This window comes from Notolepis coatsorum (assembly GCF_963971535.1).
Source record: "Notolepis coatsorum genome assembly, chromosome: 5".
NCBI lineage: Eukaryota > Metazoa > Chordata > Actinopteri > Aulopiformes > Paralepididae > Notolepis > Notolepis coatsorum.
The window spans coordinates 93,993,716-94,016,930 of NC_140169.1; the positions used below are offsets into that span (position 1 = coordinate 93,993,716).

The following is a 23,215-nucleotide window of genomic DNA, read 5'->3' on the forward strand; positions in this document are numbered from 1 at the left end:
CTCCTAAATGCACTGACACAATGGTTGGTTATCATCAGCCAGTGTTCACTTTTTATAAGGTATTGTCTTGGTAAATTACCATAATCCTATACTGTGAATGTTACCAACAAACTCCTAAATGCACTGAAACAATGGTTGATTATCCTCCAGTGTTCACTTTTTATAAGGTATTGTATTGGTAAATTACCATAATCCTATACTGTGAATGTTACCAACAAACTCCTAAATGCACTGAAACAATGGTTGATTATCCTCCAGTGTTCACTTTTTATAAGGTATTGTCTTGGTAAATTACCATAATCCTATACTGTGAATGTTACCAACAAACTCCTAAATGCACTGAAACAATGGTTGATTATCCTCCAGTGTTCACTTTTTATAAGGTATTGTCTTGGTAAATTACCATAATCCTATACTGTGAATGTTACCAACAAACTCCTAAATGCACTGAAACAATGGTTGGTTATCATCACAGTGTTCACTTTTTATAAGGTATTGTCTTGGTAAATTACCATAATCCTATACTGTGAATGTTACCAACAAACTCCTAAATGCACTGAAACAATGGTTGATTATCCTCCAGTGTTCACTTTTTATAAGGTATTGTATTGGTAAATTACCATAATCCTATACTGTGAATGTTACCAACAAACTCCTAAATGCACTGAAACAATGGTTGATTATCCTCCAGTGTTCACTTTTTATAAGGTATTGTCTTGGTAAATTACCATAATCCTATACTGTGAATGTTACCAGCATATAATGCACAGCAACAATGGTTGGTACTGATGACTTGTCACCCAGTTTATTGAACATATTTTACAATAAAAATGTTCATGGCATCAAAGTTTCAAGTTTTTTGCATTGTAAAGTATTCTGTATTTTATAATAATGTTGTCTGGACCTACACCAGTAGTTATAAAACTTACTTGTTCATTAGCGCCAGGCATATCAATCAAATGACCAACAAAGTAATCAATCAATCAAACAAATCAATCTATGAATCAAACTATCAACAAAACAATCAAACATTCTATCAAGCAAATGACCAACAAAGTAATCAATCAATCAAACAAATCAATCTATGAATCAAACTATCAACAAAACAATCAAACATTCTATCAATCAAATGACCAACAAAGTAATCAATCAATCAAACCAATCAATCTATGAATCAAACTATCAACAAAACAATAAAACATTCTATCAAGCAAATTACCAACAAAACAATCAAACATTCTATCAATCAAATGACCAACAAAGTAATCAATCAATCAAACAAATCAATCTATGAATCAAACTATCAACAAAACAATCAAACATTCTATCAATCAAATGACCAACAAAGTAATCAATCAATCAAACCAATCAATCTATGAATCAAACTATCAACAAAACAATCAAACATTCTATCAGGCAAACTATCAACAAAACAATCAAACATTCTATCAATCAAATGACCAACAAAGTAATCAATCAATCAAACAAATCAATCTATGAATCAAACTATCAACAAAACAATCAAACATTCTATCAATCAAATGACCAACAAAGTAATCAATCAATCAAACCAATCAATCTATGAATCAAACTATCAACAAAACAATCAAACATTCTATCAATCAAATGACCAACAAAGTAATCAATCAATCAAACCAATCAATCTATGAATCAAACTATCAACAAAACAATCAAACATTCTATCAAGCAAACTATCAACAAAACAATCAAACATTCTATCAATCAAATGACCAACAAAGTAATCAATCAATCAAACAAATCAATCTATGAATCAAACTATCAACAAAACAATCAAACATTCTATCAAGCAAATTACCAACAAAGTAATCAATCAATCAAACAAATCAATCTATGAATCAAACTATCAACAAAACAATCAAACATTCTATCAAGCAAACTATCAACAAAACAATCAAACATTCTATCAAGCAAACTATCAACAAAACAATCAAACATTCTATCAATCAAATGACCAACAAAGTAATCAATCAATCAAACAAATCAATCTATGAATCAAACTATCAACAAAACAATAAAACATTCTATCAATCAAACCAATAAAACAATCTGTCAAACAATCAATCAATCAAACCATCCATCCATCCATCCATCCCAGTCTAAATTGCTTTATAACACGTTCAGTACCTATTATCCCCCCGCCGGCACACCTTTCATAAAAGTGCCTGTAACTTCTGTTCTAAATAATTTACCTCCACTTTTATCTTTTGTTGACGTTTTTTAACTTGTAATTGTGAACGAACGAAGACATGCAGAAACAAACGGTTTTTTGCATTGTGTACATCAACTTGTCGTCTTCAAATGAGCCCAACCATTTCCCCATAGTTATAATATAAAATATAGAAATAGCTCCGCTAAGATCATGAGATATGCTAGAATCGTCCAGGAATCCTGGCAACCCACAGTCATTTTCCGGATTTTTGGCCGGCACCCAAAGTGTTAACATGTAAATTAACTGTAAATCTGGCAAATAAGAGCTTTTGCTCTGCCACCATCAAATATACATTAATCAATAGGGAAAGTCCTCCTGTACCTGAATGAATGAATGAATGAAAACTTTATTTAACAGATTGCAGAATGGGTACAATATACAGTACGGCTCAATACACACAATTGTTAAGGGGATGCAGACCAGAGAAAGACGTTTGTCTTGTTTACATCAGGGTCCCCCATTTTCAATTCATAGTCGAAGCGTCGGCTAGTGTTGTGATTCCAGATGCTTTCAATGCAATTGGATGTGCTGTTTTTAGCGGTAGACAGTATTTTGACTGAGGCTACGTTTAAACGAGCGTTTTGGGGTGGAAGTCTGAACAGAAACCGCAAAAGTCTTCTTGCGGTTTCACTTCGTTTAGACAAGCGTTTTGTAAATGAATTCTCAGACGAACATAACAACGGAGCCCTGCTGTCACACGATTGGCGCATATGTCACATGACGTGCTGTGAAGACCCGCCCTACTCTGCCTCTGATTCGCAGACTGTGGATGGGGAATGTGATTGGGCCAAAGCAGAGTCACTCACAGACAGAGAGTCCAGTCACGCCGCGGGGACACATTCTTGTGTAACCCTTTCACTGCCACACCACGTCACTCCATAATAATAATAAGAAAAACAGCTCAAAATGTATTTTTGACTGTCGAAAACGAAATAAAATACTGCATTCCGCCTGCATTATGAATTTATGATGAGATAGTAACGAAATAGTAATGCACAGCCACTTGGACAAGTAACTGCAATCAGATTACTGGCTTTTAAAGATTAACGCGTTAGATTACTATTTTCGGGGGAAAGTAATCAGATTACAATAACGCGTTACTTAGTAACGCGTTACCGGCATCACTGCTCACAGGGTACTTTTAACCCTGTGAGGCCCAAATAAAAAAGACATTAGCAACTTCAGAGGCCAGAGGGTGAGACCTATAAACACATGAAGGGTGCCGTGACTGAAAAAAAAGGTTGAGAAACGCTGGTATATGGTGTGGCTCTTTGTGGTACCACAGTAATTTTTGTGGCTCTTAGTCTCTGACTGGTTGGCCACTCCTGGTGTAGTGTATCTTGTAGACCAGGCCCATTGCAAGTTGCTGTACTCTGTTGTCTACTCTAAGCCATCCTAGTAATCTTGTTTTTAGCGCCTTTGAGGTGCTTTGGTACCATGATGAGGTGCAAGCATAGTCGTAGTACCCTTGAATGAGTGCTCCTGCCAGAGTCTTCAGGGTATTCTTACCAGAGAGGAGATCCGGTACAAGAATCTAGTTCGTTGGTTGACTTTTTTGATTACATTGGATGCCATTTTGTCACAGGAAAGATTTGCCTCTAGGATGGAACCTAGGTATGTAATTCCATCTTTCCTTGTGACAATATTGTCACCCACTGTAACTGAGAAGCCGTTGGTCTTGCTGAGTTTGTTCCGAAGAGAATGGACTCTGTTTTACCCAGGTGTAATGATAGTTTGTTATCAGCGAGCCAGGTGCAGATTCTGCCGAGTTCTGAGCTGAGGGATTTTTCAACCTGTAACTTGTTCTTGTCAGAGACCAGCAGGGCTGAGTCGTCCGTGAACAAGAACAAGTTGCAGTCACAAGCTGACGACATGCATTTGCATAAATTATGAACAGTAGCGGTCCTAGTATGCTTCCTTGTGGAACACCACAGCTCATTGTGAGGGGGGGGGGGGGGATAGAGTACCGTTTACCTCCACCATCAACAATCAACACCACCATTCCTCCCAGGTGTCAGGCTCCTCATTCACTTCATACATTTTTGGGACCTAGTCTAAATATCACACTTCTGAAGTATAAACAAACAATACAGAAGAGCTTTTGTGTGTCCCTTAAATTGTTGTCCACTATGTCATATTGGGGACCCTCCACTCTACCGACATCACAACAACAGTTATTTTCTTACTTGCTCTGTCCAAGCTTAACATGTACACATAAAATATACTGGAAGTGATTAGAATGTAATATTTTCAAAATATTAAAGTATACTAAATTATCTTAAAAAAACAGGCAAGCTAGTTAGCTAGCCACAGTATGTTAAAATTCAGTAAACTAAAATGCAAACAGGGTGGACGTATTTTCATTTGTAAATGGATTTTCCCTTTGATACACTTTCTAAAATACACACACACACACACACACACACACACACACACACACACACACACACACACACATGCAATCTAAAAAGAATAAAAGTTTATATTGTGATTTATTTCAATAGATTGAGAATGTAATGCAGTTTTAGTTGTAACAATCCCAGACTCAGCCCTCTTTTGGGCTGTGATGGGAAGAGAAACATTGGAGTCCTACCTCCCTCCAGTGGTCTCATACCACCCTCTAGTGGTCACCAGCAGATGGTGCAGGCCTGCACATTAACCATGTTGACAAATGTAATTAATATAATTAATAGTATGATTAATGTGATTTCATGGTGTGTGCTGTTGTTGACTTTCCCTCCCCTTGTGTGATGTTGTTCCCCTGTCTGGTTGTGTTTTGAGTATAATGCTTTTGTGTCCTTGTGGTTGATTCTCTGTGTTAGACTGGCTTGCCAGCTGTTGTCAATTTGTAATTAGTCTGATATAAGTGTGGGTTTGTCCTCACCTCATTGTGGCATCATACCTCCGTTTCCTCTGTTCCTGTCGACGTCGTCCTTACCCTGTAGTGTTGTTCTTGTCTAAGTAAGTGTTTGATAGTATTCTGTTTTGTTGCCTTTTATTTTCGTGTTCACAGTTCGTTGTTCCTCAGTGCCAGCTCGGCTGAGCCTGTTTTGTTCTTTTGTAACGCGCCTTTGTTTACCGGCTTGCTCTGCAAATACATTTCATTATTTACTACTACTTCGTCTCTGCCTCCTCTCTCGTCATCATTGTCCTGCAATATTGGGTTCTACTCTCCTTCCCTCACTACCCCCAATCCTAACATTAGTTTAATAAATGTTTTATTCAAATGTTTTGTGTTCTGCTTGATGTGTCCACCCCGTCATGTGCTGGTCCACCCTGTCATCTTGACATTTTAAAATAAATATCTCTATATAATCTAGTGTGTTCAATAGCTAAGTAGGGGCCAATAATATCCAAATATCACAATTTTACCTAAATTGAAGACAATATGTGTGAATTCTACGTTTTTCTTTAAAAATATATATTTTACATAAAATATTGTATTTATTTATGCAAACTAATTACCCTGTGTCCATGACAGGGTGGACATATCTTATGGTTTATTATCCTAATATTGGCCCGGGATCATCTGAAAATATGTGTGGGAGCTCAGCGAATATATTCTTCTACAACTTGAGTGTTTATTATTTATGATAAGACATAAAGTTAATGGGAAATTAAAACCAAAGGTTTTGAGTATTGTGAGGGTTGAATGGTGCTCTTCAGCGATATTGACCCAGTAAACGCACTTTTTCTGAGTACATATAAGCTGTATCAGCCAACAGTTTATTTGACATAATGTAATGTTAGCCCATAGACAATTTGTTGTTAACTTCATTCCGTTTGGGTGTTAAGGTTAATGTCATGTCCTCGCACTATCCTTTATTTACCTTAGACTACCTGCTGTATTTTCACTCAAGTTTTATATTTGTTGTTAACACATTCCCTGCCACGGTTATATCCATCAATGTAGCCTCACTGCCACCACTCTAAGCCTATGGAGATGTTCACCTTCTTTGCAGGGCTATAACTTTTTAAATTGTATTGCTAAGGGCGGCTACGTGGTGCAGTGGGCAAGGCGCTCACCATGAATACTGGAGACGCTGGGTTCGCCTGTTCGAGCCCAGCGCTCCACATTGCTTTCAGTTTAGCTGGTCGTCCGTATTAATACACATTGGCAGTATTAGGGGGTGGGAAACTGATGGGTGGGGATCGGTCGTTGTGGACAGCGATTCCTACAGGTCGGTTGGTGCGCCTGCGCAGTAGAATCAGGAAGCGATGGGGGCGGCGCTCCTCCAAAGCGCAGACCCCTGCCGCTGAAAGATCGCGCCGCGCAGGTGAAAAGATGCGACTGCTGTTACCTCGAGTACCGGAGGGGACTCGTGCTATGTATGACTTAGTCCACATTGCAGCCGGCTTGTGGGAGGCAAGAAACAGCGTTCGAGACAGGGGAGGGTTGAATTGGATGATACGAAATTGGGATGGGAGAAAAATAGAAAATGGGAGAAAAAGTGGATCAAAAATAATTTTTTATTGCTAAATTGACATTACTATGGCATATTCAACATCGATTATCTATCGTTCAGGATGTAGGAACGTTATACTTTTTCATTCATAGATTCTTCCAAAAATACCTTCTAGAATATAAGTATGTTTTTATCGTTTTCTTTTTTTTTGTTTTTATTTTTTTATTATTTTTTAAACAAACATATAAACAAACATGACAACACACGATAAGATATACAAGCATTAATTACAGTGCATATCCAATGAAATTACCATTTAGTCAAATGTCTTATACAGGATATACCCCTAATACCTGTTATCTAAAAACCTACACACATATGCTCCAGCTCGTACCCCCCCCTCCCGGACCCTCCATTGGATAATCCAACCATTATAACTTGTTCCTAACCGGACACTACCATTATATGCTAGCTTTTATTCTCTCCACCACTTCTAACCACATTGTCATTTTGGATTCATTGAGACCCAAAATTCTTGCTGTAGATATTTCTTGATAAATCACATCGAGATATGTAAGAGTCCAGACCTTCCGGCACATTTTTTCCGGTTGAAACCATCGTGATGCTATCAGCTTTTTAGCCACTGTGATACCGGATAAAACCAATCTCTTTAGCTGTGGAGGTACTGCATGTTCAAAGACATCATTCAGCAGTAATACAGAGGGGTGTACAGGTATATCCAGAGTTAAGAGATTTGATAATTGCTGGGTCACTTCTTTCCAAAATATCTTAACTGGTGGGCAGTCCCAGTCCCTTCGTCCCCATTTGTACATAGGGAGCATTTGGAGTCTTGTTTAAGACCCATTTTGTTCAGTCTTATAGGAGTTAAGTATGTCCTGTGAATATAGTTAAGATTGATTTGTTGATGGTCCGGGTTCCTTGATGCAAGTCGTACATTTGCCCAGGCCTCTTGCCAGTCAAAGTCTGTCTCCAGGTCTGGTATATCCCTCCTCTCCAGACTGAGTCTAGATGGAGGGTTTCATACGAGGCCGTTAGTAATTTATGATAAAAATCTGAAACGAAACCTCTCGATGTCTCTCTTTCATAAAAAAATTTGTGGTATCTGTGGTGTACAATTGGTATCCTTAATGGAACACCGTGAGCCTTCAAACATGCCAATAACTGTGCGTAAAAATAATATGTGGACTTGGTGAGATACATTTTTTTGCGTATTTCATTGAAACTACAAAAACCCTGTTTGTTGAAAACGTCTCCTAATGAGTGTATGCCTTGCTTTTCCCATCTAGGGAATCTTATATGTTGTTTTCCAATCAAGAGTGCATTGTTATTGAATAAGGGAGTATGATTATGCCATTTATGTGGGGTAGAATATTTTTTTTGTGTTTCACGCCATATCCGGATCGCATGAGTGATTATGGGGCCAAATTTCCGTTCGCATTGCTTAATTGATAATTTGGTGTATACTATGCCCTTCAGCCTATGTGGAGCTACTATATTTTCTTCTACATTTCTCCAGGATACTAATGCTTGGGGATCAAACCATGTTGTTAGTGGTCTTAAAGTGTACGCCTTAAAGTAGTGGTAGAAATCTGGAAATGCCATACCTCCGTCTGCTTTGTTTCTCTGTGTGGTGGATCTTTTTATACGTGGTGGTTTGTTATTCCAAATAAATTTGTATGTGGAGGAGTGTAATTCTTTCCAGTAACCCTTTGGAGGGGGTAACGGTAGCATTGAGCTGAAGAAGTTGATTCTAGGTAGGACGTCCATCTTAACTATTGATATCCGTGCCTGTACTGAGTTTTTAAGTTTTGACCACCTGACAAGGTCGTATTTGATTTTGTTTTGGATTTTTATGTAATTGTGCTTCACCGTTTGGCTTATGGTAGGGAATATTTCAACTCCCAAACATCTAAAGTGTTTTACCATCGGTATCTCTTTTGGGAGGGTTATATTTCTTTTTGCAGGGGCGTTAAGTGGGAGGAAGGCCGACTTCGGCCAATTTATCCTAAATCCCGATAAATCTCCAAAGTCCTCAATCAACTTGAGAAGAGGAGGCAATGCAGTGTTGGGGTTTTGCATGAACAGTATTACGTCGTCCGCATATAAACTAATTTTGTGTTGTGTGCCCTTGATTATGATTGGTTCTATGGGTTGGGATTGTCTTATATATTGTGCTAAAGGCTCTAGTGATAGATCGAATAGTCCGGGACTAAGAGGGCAACCCTGTCTGGAAGAACGTGATACCGGAAAGATTTCGGAGATGATTGTACCTGTTGTAATCATGGCCGATGGGTCTTTGTATAATACTTTAATCATATCAATGAATCCTTTTCCTAACCCCATCCTTTCTAATACTGCCCATAGATACGACCATTCCAACCTGTCAAAAGCTTTCATTGCATCCAGGGACAGTATCGCCTTAGGTGTGTTGTCTTCCTTGTTAGCATCTAGTACGTGTAGTAATCGTCTTATGTTATCAGTGATCAAGCGGCCTCTTATGTAGCCAGTTTGGTCCGGATGAATTAAAGACGTCATATGCTTTTGTAGTCTGATGGCTAATACCTTAGAGTACAATTTGATATCGGTTCCGAGGAGGCTTAAAGGTCTATAACTACCGCACTCGGTGGGGTCTTTGTCTTTTTTAAGGAGGACTGTTATGAGTGCAATATTGTCATTCTTATGGAAGTTCCCCTCCTTGACTGAGTATAAAATCATATTTAGTAATAAGGGTCCAATTATGTCCCAACAAGAGAGGTACATTTCTGGTGGGATACAGTCTCTTCCAGGAGCCCTACCACTTTGCATTTCAGATATGGCCTCCCTAAGTTCATCTAGTGTGATCGGTGTTTCTAACTGTTTAGCGTCATCCTCTGAAAGTTTAGGGAGGTTAATTTGATTAAGATATGTGTCCATTTGTTTTGATCGAAGGTCGTATCTGATTTGTATAAGTTGGAGTAGAATTCTTTGAATGTCGTGTTTATTTCTTTGGGTTCTGTAACAAGTCCTTGTTGTGCTCTAATGGTAGTTATATCTGCAAATTTTGCGTTGACTCTTAATCGCATAGCTAATAGGTGACTTGGTTTGGAACCTTGGGAGTACTGCTGTTGTCTTGTGCTACGTATTTGCATTTCAGATTGTTGTCTGTATATGGCGTTAATCTCTTTTTTTAGTATGTTGACTTGATTTTCCAGTCGAACCGAGTTGTTGTATTGTAAAGAATTAAATAACGTTGAGTAAAGCGTTTCCAGTTCAGCTAGTTTTGAGCATTGATTCTTGCGTATTTGGGAGGAAAAGCTATCAGTGAAATCCTTGATCATTCCCTTTGTCGTCATCCATAATATTCTGGGGTCCTGCAACGTATTCGCATTCATCCGAAGGAATACCGTAAGAGCTTCTTTGATTTGTGTTATGAATTCCTTGTTATTGAGCAGCATCGTGTTAAATCGCCATCTTGGGGCTCGGGTTGATAGTATACCAAATGTTCCTTTTAGGAGTAAATAACAGTGATCTGATAATGCATTGGGTATCATTTCCACATCGTAGTTATCAAATAGTCTCGGGGATGTAAAAATGTAATCTATTCTGGATAATTATGTCTCGCAGATCGACAGGAGTACTTCCGGGTCGTGGGGTTAAGTGTTTTTATCGTTTTCTGCAGTAATTCATAGAACGTGAGTTATAGGCATAAACGCATATATAGATTATCAACTGCCGTTTATTCCCGATACACGCTATATTAAAAAATTCAACTGTATATGATCCTATACGTTATGCTTCATCATGCCCGGATGAAAGGGGGGGGGGTCGTTTTTAATTCCGTGATCGTCAGTAAATGCTTTATGTAGTATGGGTGATATATTGATCAGATCGGTTTGCAGTGAAAATAATGAACAATAGCGTCAGTGTCCTCTTACCGTGGGTCAATGAGACTGGCGGTGAAAGATCCCAGGTATAGGACGTCGATCGCCTAGGTCCATTTCTGGTTTGTATGTCGCAATAAATGCCGAAATCATATAGATTATTAAGTTTATAAAGCGATCGATATGTACATAATGTCTGTCGGAAGCCTTGCAACAATGTCTGACGGCCGGATGAATTTAATCGACGGACATCGGCCATATCCTGTTTACCAGTGTAACTCGCCTGACCATCCACCAGGCGGCGGTATTGAGCCGTCGTTTTTTTTAGCCGTAGGGTCCAGCTGCAGCGCCGGAGGTGTATATATGAATTATGAATGCCATGGTGAAAAAATTAAATATTGATCTCAATATCGCTGTGGCAGGCAATAACGTTTTAAAGCGTTTCCGGCGGTGGATGTGTTAATGTTGTAGGATGTTTTGTTGTTATTGTTTCAATATTCTGTTGTAAATATGTAACATTTGCTCTCTCTCTCTGTCTCTCTCTCTCCCTCATCCCTTTCTCTGTTTTGCAGAAAGCTATGGTGGATACGAGAACCAGCTCTTTAAAGGTGAGGACCAATCTCTGCTCTCATCTTCCTGACCCAAGCACTATAAATGTTTTGTTATGAAAGATCCTCAATGACATCACCAGGAGGTAAAAGACCCTCAATGACATCACCAGGAGGTAAAAGATCCTCAATGACATCATCACGAGGTAAAATATCCTCAATGACATCATCAAGAGGTAAAAGATGCTCAGTGACATCATCAGGAGTAGGGTTGGGCATCAAGAACCGTTTCCAATAAGGGTGTAACGGTACACAAAAACCACGGTACGGTACGTACCTCGGCTTTGAAGTCAAGGTTTGGTACGGGTTTTCAGTACAGTGGGGGAAAGTTTGGCTTTCCATGTTCCACTCAGGGGTGATGTAGTGTGCAGTAACTAATTGTACTTGTAGGGCTGTCAATGAATATTCTAGAAATTAATAATAAATAATAATAATTATATTAGATTGTGAAAAAAACAGCCCCCGGTGGGCGGTCGTTAGTGGTTAAGATGCCGTTGTATTCGTTCAGTATGGTACGGTACACACTGAAACGGTTCGGTACGAATACGTGTACCTTTACACCCCTAGTTTCCAAATTAGAACCGTTTCCAAAATTCTGATTCCAAAGGAATGTGTAACAGCAATTTTCCATTTCCAATGTCCTGTTTTCTCTTGCCCGTTACTTCACAGGTATGGTAGGGAGTGATCTTACGCAGTAGACACAGCAATGATGGATGTCCAGTCGTGATTCCAGGTTTAGGGGTGTTTATTGCTGAAGTTGCAGTTGTACATTCAATTTATTGCTAGAGTGGGTTCTGTAGGAATTATATGGTATTCTATATTTATTTGGTATTTCTTGTCTTCTGGTTGCTGAGCTGCTGAGCTTCTGTTACTGAGCTACTGGTAAGAACGGTGTGCTCCTCACTACCTGTGTCCTAGTTGATTACTGCACCTGTGACCCTAAATACCTAACCAGTGCTGTCAAATCTAAAACCCGCCCGCGATTATTATGTCCAATAATAATATTACAAATAATAAAATAATATGCCACCATGATAATGGCTCCTACACACCGGCCCCTAATTGTCGAAAGTGTAATGACAATTAATACTTAAATCATATTCAGGGAGCCATATTCAAAATTTACAATTTTCACATTCTTTTTTCTTTTTCTCTTTCTTCTACAATTTCATTGCCAATGCAAACTATCATTACACATGGGCAAAACAGAGTCCATTCTCTTCGGTTCAAATAACAAACTCAGCAAGACCGACGGCTTCTCAGTTACAGTGGGTGACAATATTGTCACAAGGAAAGATGAAATTACCTACCTGGGTTCCATCCTAGAGGCTAATCTCTCCTGTGACAAAATGGCATCCAATGTAATAAAAAAAGTCAACCAACGAACTCGATTCTTGTACCGGATCTCCTCTCTGGTAAACAAGAATACCCTGAAGACTCTGGCAGGAGCACTCATTCAGGGGTACTACGACTATGCTTGCACCTCATGGTACCAAAGCACCTCAAAGGCGCTAAAAACAAAATTACAAACATCTCAAAACAAACTGGTCAGACTACTGCTTGACCTTACTCCTAGAACCCACCTCACCCCTGCCCACTTTGACAACCTAGGATGGCTTAGAGTAGATGACAGAGTACAGCAACTTGCAATGGGCCTGGTCTACAAGATACACTACACGACCAAGGTACCCATGTACATGGCAAAATACTTCCCAAAGGTCAGTGAATACCACGATCACAACACCAGAGGGAGCTCCACAAATCATGTTAAACCCAGATTCGGCTCAAATAAGGGACTAAACACGTTTCGCAATTATGCCACATCAATGTGGAACGCCCTACCCAAAGCTGTAAAGGAATGTGGATCACTACCCACTTTCAAAACCTCTCTCAAGAGACACCTACGGGAGACTGCAATTCAACACTGGCCCCTGTAAATATCCTAACCCAACCCCCTCCAATGTACAGTCATTTACCTAGTATGGTTTAGTCAATAGTCCAATGTACAATTTTGTTTGTTTGTACAGAGTCTCCCCCCCCTCAATGTACAGTTTTGCTTGCTTATACAGTGTGCCCCCCCCCCCCCCAACCACCTCCAATGTAAATTACCCAGTATGGTTGTCAATATCCCAGTGTACCCAACCCCCCCCACCCAACCTCCTCCAATGTACAGTTTCTACGTCAAATGTATATACTCCCTTTTCTTGACTCCTTCTGTATCACAAACAGTACTGTATTTGCAAATCTGGTATGTCATAAATGGATAGATGTAGCAGTACTGACTATCTGTATGTCATGTATGTCATATATGTCCTGATGAATTGAAAATGGGGGACCCTGGTGGAAACAAGACGAAAGTCTTTCTCTGGTCTGCATCCCCTTAACAATTGTGTGTATTGAGCTGTACTGTATTGTACCCATTCTGCAATCTGTTAATAAAGTTTTCAATCAATCAATCAATCAATCAATCAATCAATCAATCAATCAATCAATCAATCAATGCAATTTCCGAAGAAAATACATAAAATAAAAAATGTGTAGGCATTCAATGTTCTTTAGACTTCAGTCTCTTGGAGCAGACATATCTTCGTTATTGGTCTCTCCAAGATGTTGCTTTTGGTCTTCAGTCGAACTGTGCGTACAAGACCTTTTGCATCAGAAATGGTATCCAATATTCTCCCCAGTAACCAGGAGCCTCGTGGTGCAGTGGGATCAACCACCACAACAATATCACCAGGGGCAAAACTTCTTTTTACTGTTGACCATCGTTGACGTTCTTGGATTAGAGGCAAGTATTCTTTTGTCCATCGTTTCCAAAAGAGATCTGCCATGTATTGTACCTGTTTCCATCTATGTTTGATGTACAGATCCTCTTTTACAAATAATCCAGGTGGCAATACTGGCTGTGTTTTCAGCAAAAGAAGATGGTTTGGGGTCAGCGCCTCCAGGTCCATTGGGTCATCAGAAGACTTGGTAATGGGACGATCATTTAGAATTGCTTCTACTTCACACAATAAAGTTTGCAATCCTTCATCATCAAGCACTAGTACATTTCGTACCATGCAGATAAGTCGCTCCCAAACACTGCCGTGATGGGATCCTGCAGGGGGGTTAAAGCTCCACTTTATCCCTTGCTGAAGCATAGCATTCTGGATTTTATCCTGATTCAAGCTATTCAGTGCTTCCCTCAATTCTCTTTCTGCTCCTATGAAGTTTGTGCCATTGTTTGATCTCAAAGACAAAACTTGACCTCGTCGACAGATGAATCTTCGTAATGCATGGATGCAGGAGTCTGTATCAAGTGTATGTGCAATTTCGAGATGTACTGCCCTGCTTGCCATGCAGGTGAAGATTACACCATACCTTTTAACTAGACTTCGTCCTCTTTTGATCTCTATCGGACCGAAGTAGTCCACTCCTACATCTGTAAATGGAGGCTTGTCTGGTTGAATCCTCTCCAAGGGCAAGTCTGCCATTTTCTGCTCTCCAATTCGACCCCGCTGTCGTCTGCACACAATACAGTCAGTTATGATTTTTCTTGCAGCGGAGTTAGCTTTGATGATCCAATAACTTTTGCGGAGACAAGACAGCATATCGTTTCTTCCTCCATGTCCGAGTTGTTTATGGATATGTCGTAACAATAGTGTGGATATGTGAAGGTCCTTCGAGAGAATAATAGGATGTTTGGTCTCTTCCGGCATCGCAAGCCTATTCAGGCGACCACCTACTCTCAGAAGTCCATCATCCAGCACTGGATCCAATTTGTACAAATTACTGCTTCTTTTGACATTTTTACCAGCTTGTAGAACGGATATTTCTTCCTGGAATTTCTGTCCTTGACTGAATGAGATGACTGCATCTTCTGCTTGGATAAGATCTTCGGGAGATAAGCACTGTCCACGAAGTGTCACTTGAAAGACTTGCATCTCCTCTGCAACCTTTTCCTTTAATTTGACAAGATCATTTTCAACACTACTCATGGCAGTTTGAATCTCCTTTCTCTTTCTAGTCAGTTGCAGGAGTGTGGTCTTTACTTTAAGAAGCCAAGCTACAGCAGTCTTCAGCTTCATCCATGATGAGAAGTAGTGGATTAGATAGTTGGTTGGGTTCAATTGACTTTTGACGATGACATTTACTGTAATGTCAGTAGAGCTGCCGCGGTATTGCTGTTTTCCTTACCGCACAAATTTGCAAAATATTTCCTACCGTTGCGGTATTACCGCACGCACACAAAAAATTAAAAAAAAAAAGTTTGAATGCATTTTTTTTTAGTAGTAGTCTACTCTTTATAGCATATAGCCTGCCTCTAGTCTAAATGTCTATCTTTAGAGGATGACTTTGCAGCATGAATATTGTTTGGGATTCGGCAAGCACGCATTAGTTATTGAAAGTGAAACACGGATTCGAAGTTTACCCTCTGGTCGTGCGCAGTTCACTCGGTGTCGCGGGCAGGGCTGGTTACCCCCCCTGACCCTTTCTTATTATTATTACTATAAAGTTACTACTTTATAATAAAGGCATTCGTTTTGTGGCATTAACATTATATAGTTATACGTTCAATAACATCACTGAGCGTATTTACCGGACGATAGCAAGGCAAGCAATACTCTATTCATATCTCAGTTCCTTTCTTTGCTCAGAGCGTGCTGAGTTGTCCCATTCTGCGGTCTGTTAATAAAGTTTTCAATCAGACAAGTGTATAGAACGAAGGGCTTTTATTATAACATTCGTTGCAGACAGTAAAATCATTATGTCTCGTTTAGTACTCCTGAAGAGCGATGATGGTAGTCCACTCCGGCGGAGAGTTAAAGCTAACGTTATTAGCCGTGTTGTGATGATCTGACATTCAGGACGTAAAAAACGTGTGACGCGTCTCTCTTCTGACCAATCAGTGGTCTGCAATGTTTCACGTGACTTTTCTGGTACCCAATAGGGTCGCTTGGAACCTCGATAGAGAAGTAGGGTATATCTGCAGAGCCGCAAGCCCAACGAGAGGAGGGTAATTTATTATTATTATTATAAAAAACAGCGGTGACGCGGTATTCAGCCTACTCTGCGGTGGCCGTGATGTAACAGCGATACCGCGGTAATGCGGTAATCGCGGCAGCTCTAAATGTCAGGTTTGATTTCTGGATCATTAGCAGAGATTGTAGATTCAAAGTGCAAGTTCGGCCATTCATCATTTGATCTACAGAGAAAATCTGGTCCTCTGATCCATCTTTTGTAGCTCAAGAAGCGGTCTGCTGTCAGCCTTCTTGACGCTGCATCTGCAGGATTTTCCTTTGTGCTCACATATCTCCATTGTGATACGTCAGTAGCATCCCTTACAAAAGAGATCCTGTTTGCTACAAATGTTTGAAAACGTTTAGTTTCATTGTTTATGTACTTAAGCACTGTCGTGCTATCCGTCCAGAAAATGGATTTGTCCAATGGTAGCTGCAAGTCCTTTCGCAGCATCGTGTCAACTCTGACAGCGAGGACTGCCGCTGCCAGCTCCATTCTTGGAATTGTCATTTGTTTCAATGGTGCCACTCTGGACTTTCCTATTGTGAATGCAACATGCACTTCCCCGTTGCTGTTCTCCAGTCTTAGGTAAGAGACAGTTCCGTAGCCACTCTCACTGGCATCTGAAAAATGATGCAGCTGCGAGTGTGTGACTTGGCCAAAGTTCTTAGGTTTCATACACCGATCCACTTTAAACTCCACCATTTGCTTGAGATCCGCTAGCCATCCTGTCCACTGCTGAGAGAAAACTTGGGGTATGGCTTCATCCCATCCAAGCCTCCTCCTGCAGAGCTCCTGCATTATCAGCTTGGCTGGCAGAGCAAATGGTGCCAGAAATCCCAAAGGGTCATATATTGAACCGACCACAGACAAGATGCCATGTCTAGTGTGTGGCCTCTCTGGTGCTGTAACCGTGAACCTGAACACATCTGTCTCAACACACCAGTGTAATCCCAGGGCTCTTTCAACTGGCAGACTGTCCTTGTCCAAGTCCAACTCCCTGAACTCCTTGGCTCTGTGCTCCTGTGGAACAGATGCCAATACAGCACGGCTGTTGCTGATCCATTTGGAAGTTGTCGTTTACCGTGTCCGACACTCCAGGTGGAAAGTGGGCTTGGTTGTCTTCAGCAGTCTTCCTCAAAGCAAAATTTGCACAACTAGGTGACGACACAGCTCCAAAAAGATGTACCTTCATTCTAAATTCAGCCAGATCTTGCTGCACATCACCATCAGGCCACCATAAGAACCGCAGGTAGTCAACATGTTTTTCAGATACCTTAACCTGATGGAACATGGCCTTGATGTCTGCCATCAAGGCAACAGGTTCCTGTCTGAATCTGATGAGGACTCCAATAAGTGAGTTGGTAAGATCGGGACCCTGAAGCAGTTGACAGTTTAGTGATGTTCCTTTAAAGACTGCACCGCAATCAAAGACGACTCTCAAGTTGCCTTTCTTTGAGTGATGCACACCATGATGTGGGATATACCAGAGTTTTCCATCACCTCGATTCAGCTGGTCCACTGGCACCAATTCAGCATAGCCACTGTTAATCATATCTGTGAGGAAAGAAGTGTATTCATCATGGAACTTTCCATTTTTGTTAAACTTGCGTTTCAGGCTCTGGATGCGTTGCTCTGCGATACAACGGTTGTTTGGCATGATGGGATCTTCTTGTTTGAAAGGCAAGTTTAGACAGTAATGTCCCTCTTCAATCCTTGCCGAGTGGTTTACAATATCAATGAATTTTACCTCTTCTCTTGACATTTCCTCTGTTTCTTTACTGGCTCTTTCACTGAAATCCTGGTTGTACTGTTCGATAAGTAACTCCTCTATGTTTAGAATAGATATTCTATTGAGAGCAGCAGCAGGGCAGCCATTCTCATCCCTGATGAGCCACCCCAATAGGGTCCTCACAGCGTATGGTCCATCTGCCTGGCTATTGACCACCTCCCAGGGTTCCAGTACCTTTGAGGCGTTTGTGCCGATGAGGAGGTCAATGCCAGAGTCTATTTCAGGTATTGTGATATGGTTCAAATATGGCCATGGTGACAAGTCCTGTTGTTTTGGAATATTGTGTTGTGAAACTGGCATGGTTTTATGAGTGAACACATCAGGCAGTTGAATGAAGTTGTTTGTGTCCATCCTAGCTATTTCCAGACCGGTAATATGGTAGCTGGTCTCAGGCTTTACTTGGTTCATGGTACGGAGAAGAATTTTTGTTTTTTGTCCAGGAATGTTTAGCCTTCTCATTAAGCTTTCAGTGCAGAATGTAGATGTGCTTCCATGATCCAAGAATGCATACGTTTCCAATACTGTGTCCCCCTTGTCGCTCTTTACCTGTACTGGTACTATGGAGAAGAGGGAGGTTTCATCACCGGCCCCAATATGACCACAGGTGTGAGGTGAGATGACAGCATTGTCTCCTAATGATTCCTGTGCCATTTGTTCAACGTGGAGTATATCGGGATGTTTTTGTTTACATGTACCACAAGTTAAACGACTTTTGCAGTCTCTGCTTAAGTGTCCTCTTCTCAAACAGCCAAAACAGACTCCCTTTTCCTTTAAGAAGTCTATCTTCGATGGAGCTTCCGGTTGTGTGATGTCCGAGGTAGCAGCTTGAGTCTCTTGCTCCTCAGAACCCCCGAGATAAATTACCCAACAAACAGATATTGTCAGCAACATTTAACGAGTGAGACGGTAAGAAGTCTAAAGATGAGCCCGAAGAAACGAAATGCTAAAAGAAAGACCAAAACCGACTCTGGAAATGAGAAAGATGTCACGCCTGAACAGGCTTGTCAAACCAGCTCTTCCGACATCGACGAGGAAACAGAGAGAGAGGAATCCGCGATTCTAAAAGAATTAAAGGATCTAAGGAGAGAGAATAAAGAAGCACATAATGCCACTCAGTCTTCAGTGAGCAAACTTTAAACATCTATGTCGCAAGTAACTGAATGGATTGACAAAACAGAAGGTAGAATTACGTACATTGAATCAGAAATCACTAAACTGGATGATAGAGGAATGAGACAACAGAGGGCGCTCAAATACCTTGTAAGAAGAGATGCAGAGATGACGGTAACATGATTTGCAAAACAGACTCAGATGCAACAATATCCGGATCTACTAAGTCCCTGAAGGTAGCGAGGACAAGGATACTAAAGAGTTTGTGAAGCAGCTATTGACAACATCCCTGAAAATAACACCTGAACTTGAGTCTGAGATTAAGATAGAAAGAGCGCACAGATCACTGATGGCCAAACCGAGAGATTCTAGCGCCCCCCCCGCGCTCTATCATTGTGCGCTTTCTAGATTTCAATATCAAAGAACAGGTATTACAGCTTGCATGGGGACAACCCGTCACGTTTCAAGGGAAAAGGATCTATTTTGATCACGATTACTCCCCAGACCTGCAAAAGAAGAGGGGACAGATGCGTCACGTCATCAAACAGCTGAAGGAAAAAGGGATACGCGCTAATTGCCCATACCCGGCACAACTCAGGATGACAACAGAATCGGGAACGAAGGTGTTCGACTCCCTGGTGGATGCAATTCCCACACTGAAAGAACTGGGAATTCATGTCCAAATCGACGACAGAGAGAAATTACAAAGAGAACTGACAAGAGACAGGTGGCGAACACAAAGAAGCGGGCGAGAGCAGCGAACGAAAGGAGCCATGATGTCACTATCTGGCGCAGACCTAAGATCATTCATGGACGATAAAGATGAGTAAACCAGTTAGATATAGTAGACTCTGACTCACGAAATGTTTACAATAAGTGTAAAACACAAGAAATAATGGACATGCTGCTGACTAATATGATTATTCTGTACCTGAGTATTAATTACCTGTTGGGAAAATTTAAATATATCAAATCTACTTTAGTTTATATGTGGTTCTGAGGCCAGAGACTGAGCCATAGACGGATCACACTTAGCCTGTGTTATCAGGCAAAGGTTAACCCTATACGTTCGTGGTTAGCTTCTTTGCACTTAGTGCAATATGCTCCCTGAGAGAGAAAGCTACACCTCTCTAGAACATCGGGAGATTATTTCATTTGTGATTTATGTAAGACAGCTTACTGGAAAATTGGAAGCCCTAGGTTTTCCCTTACAAGTGCATAGGGGACCATTTTGTTTTGTTTTTTATGTTGTATACTCTTTGACAAATGCCTCAAGCTCATATACTATGGAAAATAGATCTATGTTGTACATACGAAATACAATGACATTATGACAAGCCTTAAATGTATTAGTTACAATATAAATGGTCTTAACAACCCAATAAAGAGGAAACAACTTTTTGGACAACTTAAGAAAATGCAGTGCTCTATAGCATTCATTCAAGAAACGCACTTATCAATAAACGAACACCAGAAACTGAAGAGAGAATGGGTGGGCCAGGTGTATAGTGCGTCCTGTCAAACAGGGAAAAAGAGAGGAGTGGCTATTCTATTTAACAAATCAGTATACTTCACCAAAGAAAAGGAAATTGCAGATGACCAGGGCAGATATGTTATGGTCCTGGGGTCAATAGGAGGATCAATCATAACCTTTCTAAATATATATGCACCAAATGAAGACTGCCCCAATTTCTTTAAAGGTATAGCCTCACTTCTGGCTGGTAACGCCAAAGGAATTATCCTTATGGCCGGTGATTTCAACTGTGTACTAAATCCAAAAGTAGACAAACTTCCTGTAGATTGTGGACCCATTTCAAAAAAATCTAGATCACTGAATGCAATGATAAAAGAACTTGGACTTATAGATGCATGGCGTTTCCACCATCCTAGGCAGAAAGACTTTACCTTTAGGTCTGGGGTCCATGGTAGCTACTCTCGGATAGATTACTTCTGTATTTCCAAGCAAGATATTGACAAGGTTGAATCATCAAGCAGCGAACGTTAACGCCGCCATTGTAGTAGTGGGTGATTTCAATGGCGCCAATCTGAGAAAGGTTTTGCCTGACTTCTATCAGCATGTGACTTGTAACACCAGAGGCGGTAACATTTTAGACCACTGTTACGCGCAATTCAAGGGTGGATACAAGGCTCAGGCTGCTAGTGGCTTTGGAAAATCTGATCATGCGGCCATATTGCTTTCTCCAAAGTACAAACAAAAAATCAAGAGCACACCGATAGTCTTGCGAGAGGTGCAGAAATGGGATGTGGCGTCAGAGGAGACGCTCCAAGCTGCGCTTGAGTGCACAGACTGGAGCGTGTTCCGCGACACAGATAACATTAATGTCTACACGGAGACAGTGCTGGACTTTGTTCGTACTTTGGTGGAAGAAACAATCCCCACTACCACAATTAAAGTTTACCCAAATCAAAAACCCTGGGTAGACAAATCCGTCCGTGAAGCTCTGAAAGCGCGCACCAAAGCATACAACGACGGCCTGGTGGCAGGCAACATGAATGACCACAAGGTGGCGCGATACAACGTAAGGAGGACAGTAATAGAGGCAAAACGGCGCTACAGGGATAAAATTGAACTCCAGTTTGAACAGGCTGACTCCAGAGCTATGTGGCAGGGGCTCAAAACGATGACAGACTACAAAGGCACCTCCCTCAAACTGAACAGTGACATCTCCTTAGCAAATGACCTCAATACCTTCTATGCGAGGTTTGATGCTGGTAATAACAACACCAGCCCACAAGCCACGGCAATGGGGGGGGGGGGGGGGGGGGGTCTGCTGCTGATGGAGACTCAGTGTTCAGGGTAACAGAGCATGAGGTGAGGAGGACCTTTAAAACAGTGAATATCAGGAAGGCAGCAGGACCGGACGGCATCCCCGGCCGCGTCCTAAAAGTCTGTGCCGACCAACTGGCCCCGGTATTCACTGACATATTTAACCTGTCCTTAGAACAGGCTGTCATCCCCACCTGCCTGAAGAAGTCCACTATTATCCCTGTACCCAAAAAATCCAAGCCTGCTTGCCTCAACGACTACCGCCCTGTAGCTCTCACCTCCATAGCCATGAAGTGCTTTGAGAAGCTAGTAAAGGGCTACATCTGCTCCTCCCTCCCCATCAACATGGACCCCCTGCAATTTGCATACCGCCCCAACAGGTCCACGGAGGACGCCATAGCCCATGTGCTGCACACAGCAGCATCACACCTGGACAAGAGGAAGGGGAACTATGTGAGAATGCTATTCATCGACTACAGCTCGGCATTCAATACCATAGTCCCCTCCAAACTCATAGCCAAGCTCAGGGACCTGGGCTTGAACTATGACCTCTGCCAGTGGGTCTTGGACTTCCTGACGGGCAGACCCCAGGTGGTGAGAGCAGGCAACTGCACCTCCTCATCCATCACCCTCAACATAGGGGCCCCCCAGGGCTGTGTTCTGAGTCCCCTCCTCTACTCCCTGTACACACACGACTGTGTGGCTCAGCGGAGTAGCAACACAATCATAAAATTTGCTGATGACACAGTGGTGGTGGGCCTGATCTCTGCAAACGACGAGAGGGCCTACCTGGAAGAGGTCAAGGTCCTGGCGGGATGGTGCCAGGAAAACAGCCTCTCCCTGAACATCAGCAAAACAAAGGAGATGATTGTGGACTTCAGGAGGTTGGGGGTCAAGGACTACAGCCCCCTCAGCATCGACGGGGCACCGGTTGAGAGAGTGAACAGCTTTAAGTACCTCGGAGCCTACATATCCAAGGACTTGACATGGACCACACACATTGACAGTGTTGTGAAGAAGGCACGACAACGCCTCTACTTCCTCAGGCGCCTAAGGAAGTTCCAAGTCAGTCAGAAGATCCTTAAGAACTTCTACTCATGTACAATAGAGAGCATCCTGACTGGCAACATCACCTCCTGGTTTGGGAATAGCACTGCACAAGACCGAAGCAGACTACAAAGAGTGACACGTTCAGCCGAACGCACAATTGGAGGGGGGCTCCCCACCCTCCAGAACATTTACAACAAGCGGTGCAGGGGCATGGCTAAGAGAATCATTAAGGACTCCAGTCACCCGAACAACTGCCTCTTTGAACTGCTGCGGTCAGGCAAGCGATACCGGAGTCTCAAGGCGAGCACAGAAAGACTCAGAAGAA

At 41.5% G+C, this 23,215-nt stretch overlaps 1 protein-coding gene across 1 annotated transcript in view; it reads left to right on the forward strand.

Moving 5' to 3' along the window:
* Window positions 1-23,215, forward strand: part of scara3 (scavenger receptor class A, member 3) — a 134,630-nt gene that overhangs the window by 34,596 nt on the left and 76,819 nt on the right. The window contains exon 2 of the mRNA XM_084314825.1: window positions 11,111-11,146. Within this exon, the coding sequence (XP_084170951.1) occupies window positions 11,111-11,146 (36 nt within the window). The remainder of the gene's footprint in view (window positions 1-11,110; window positions 11,147-23,215) is intronic.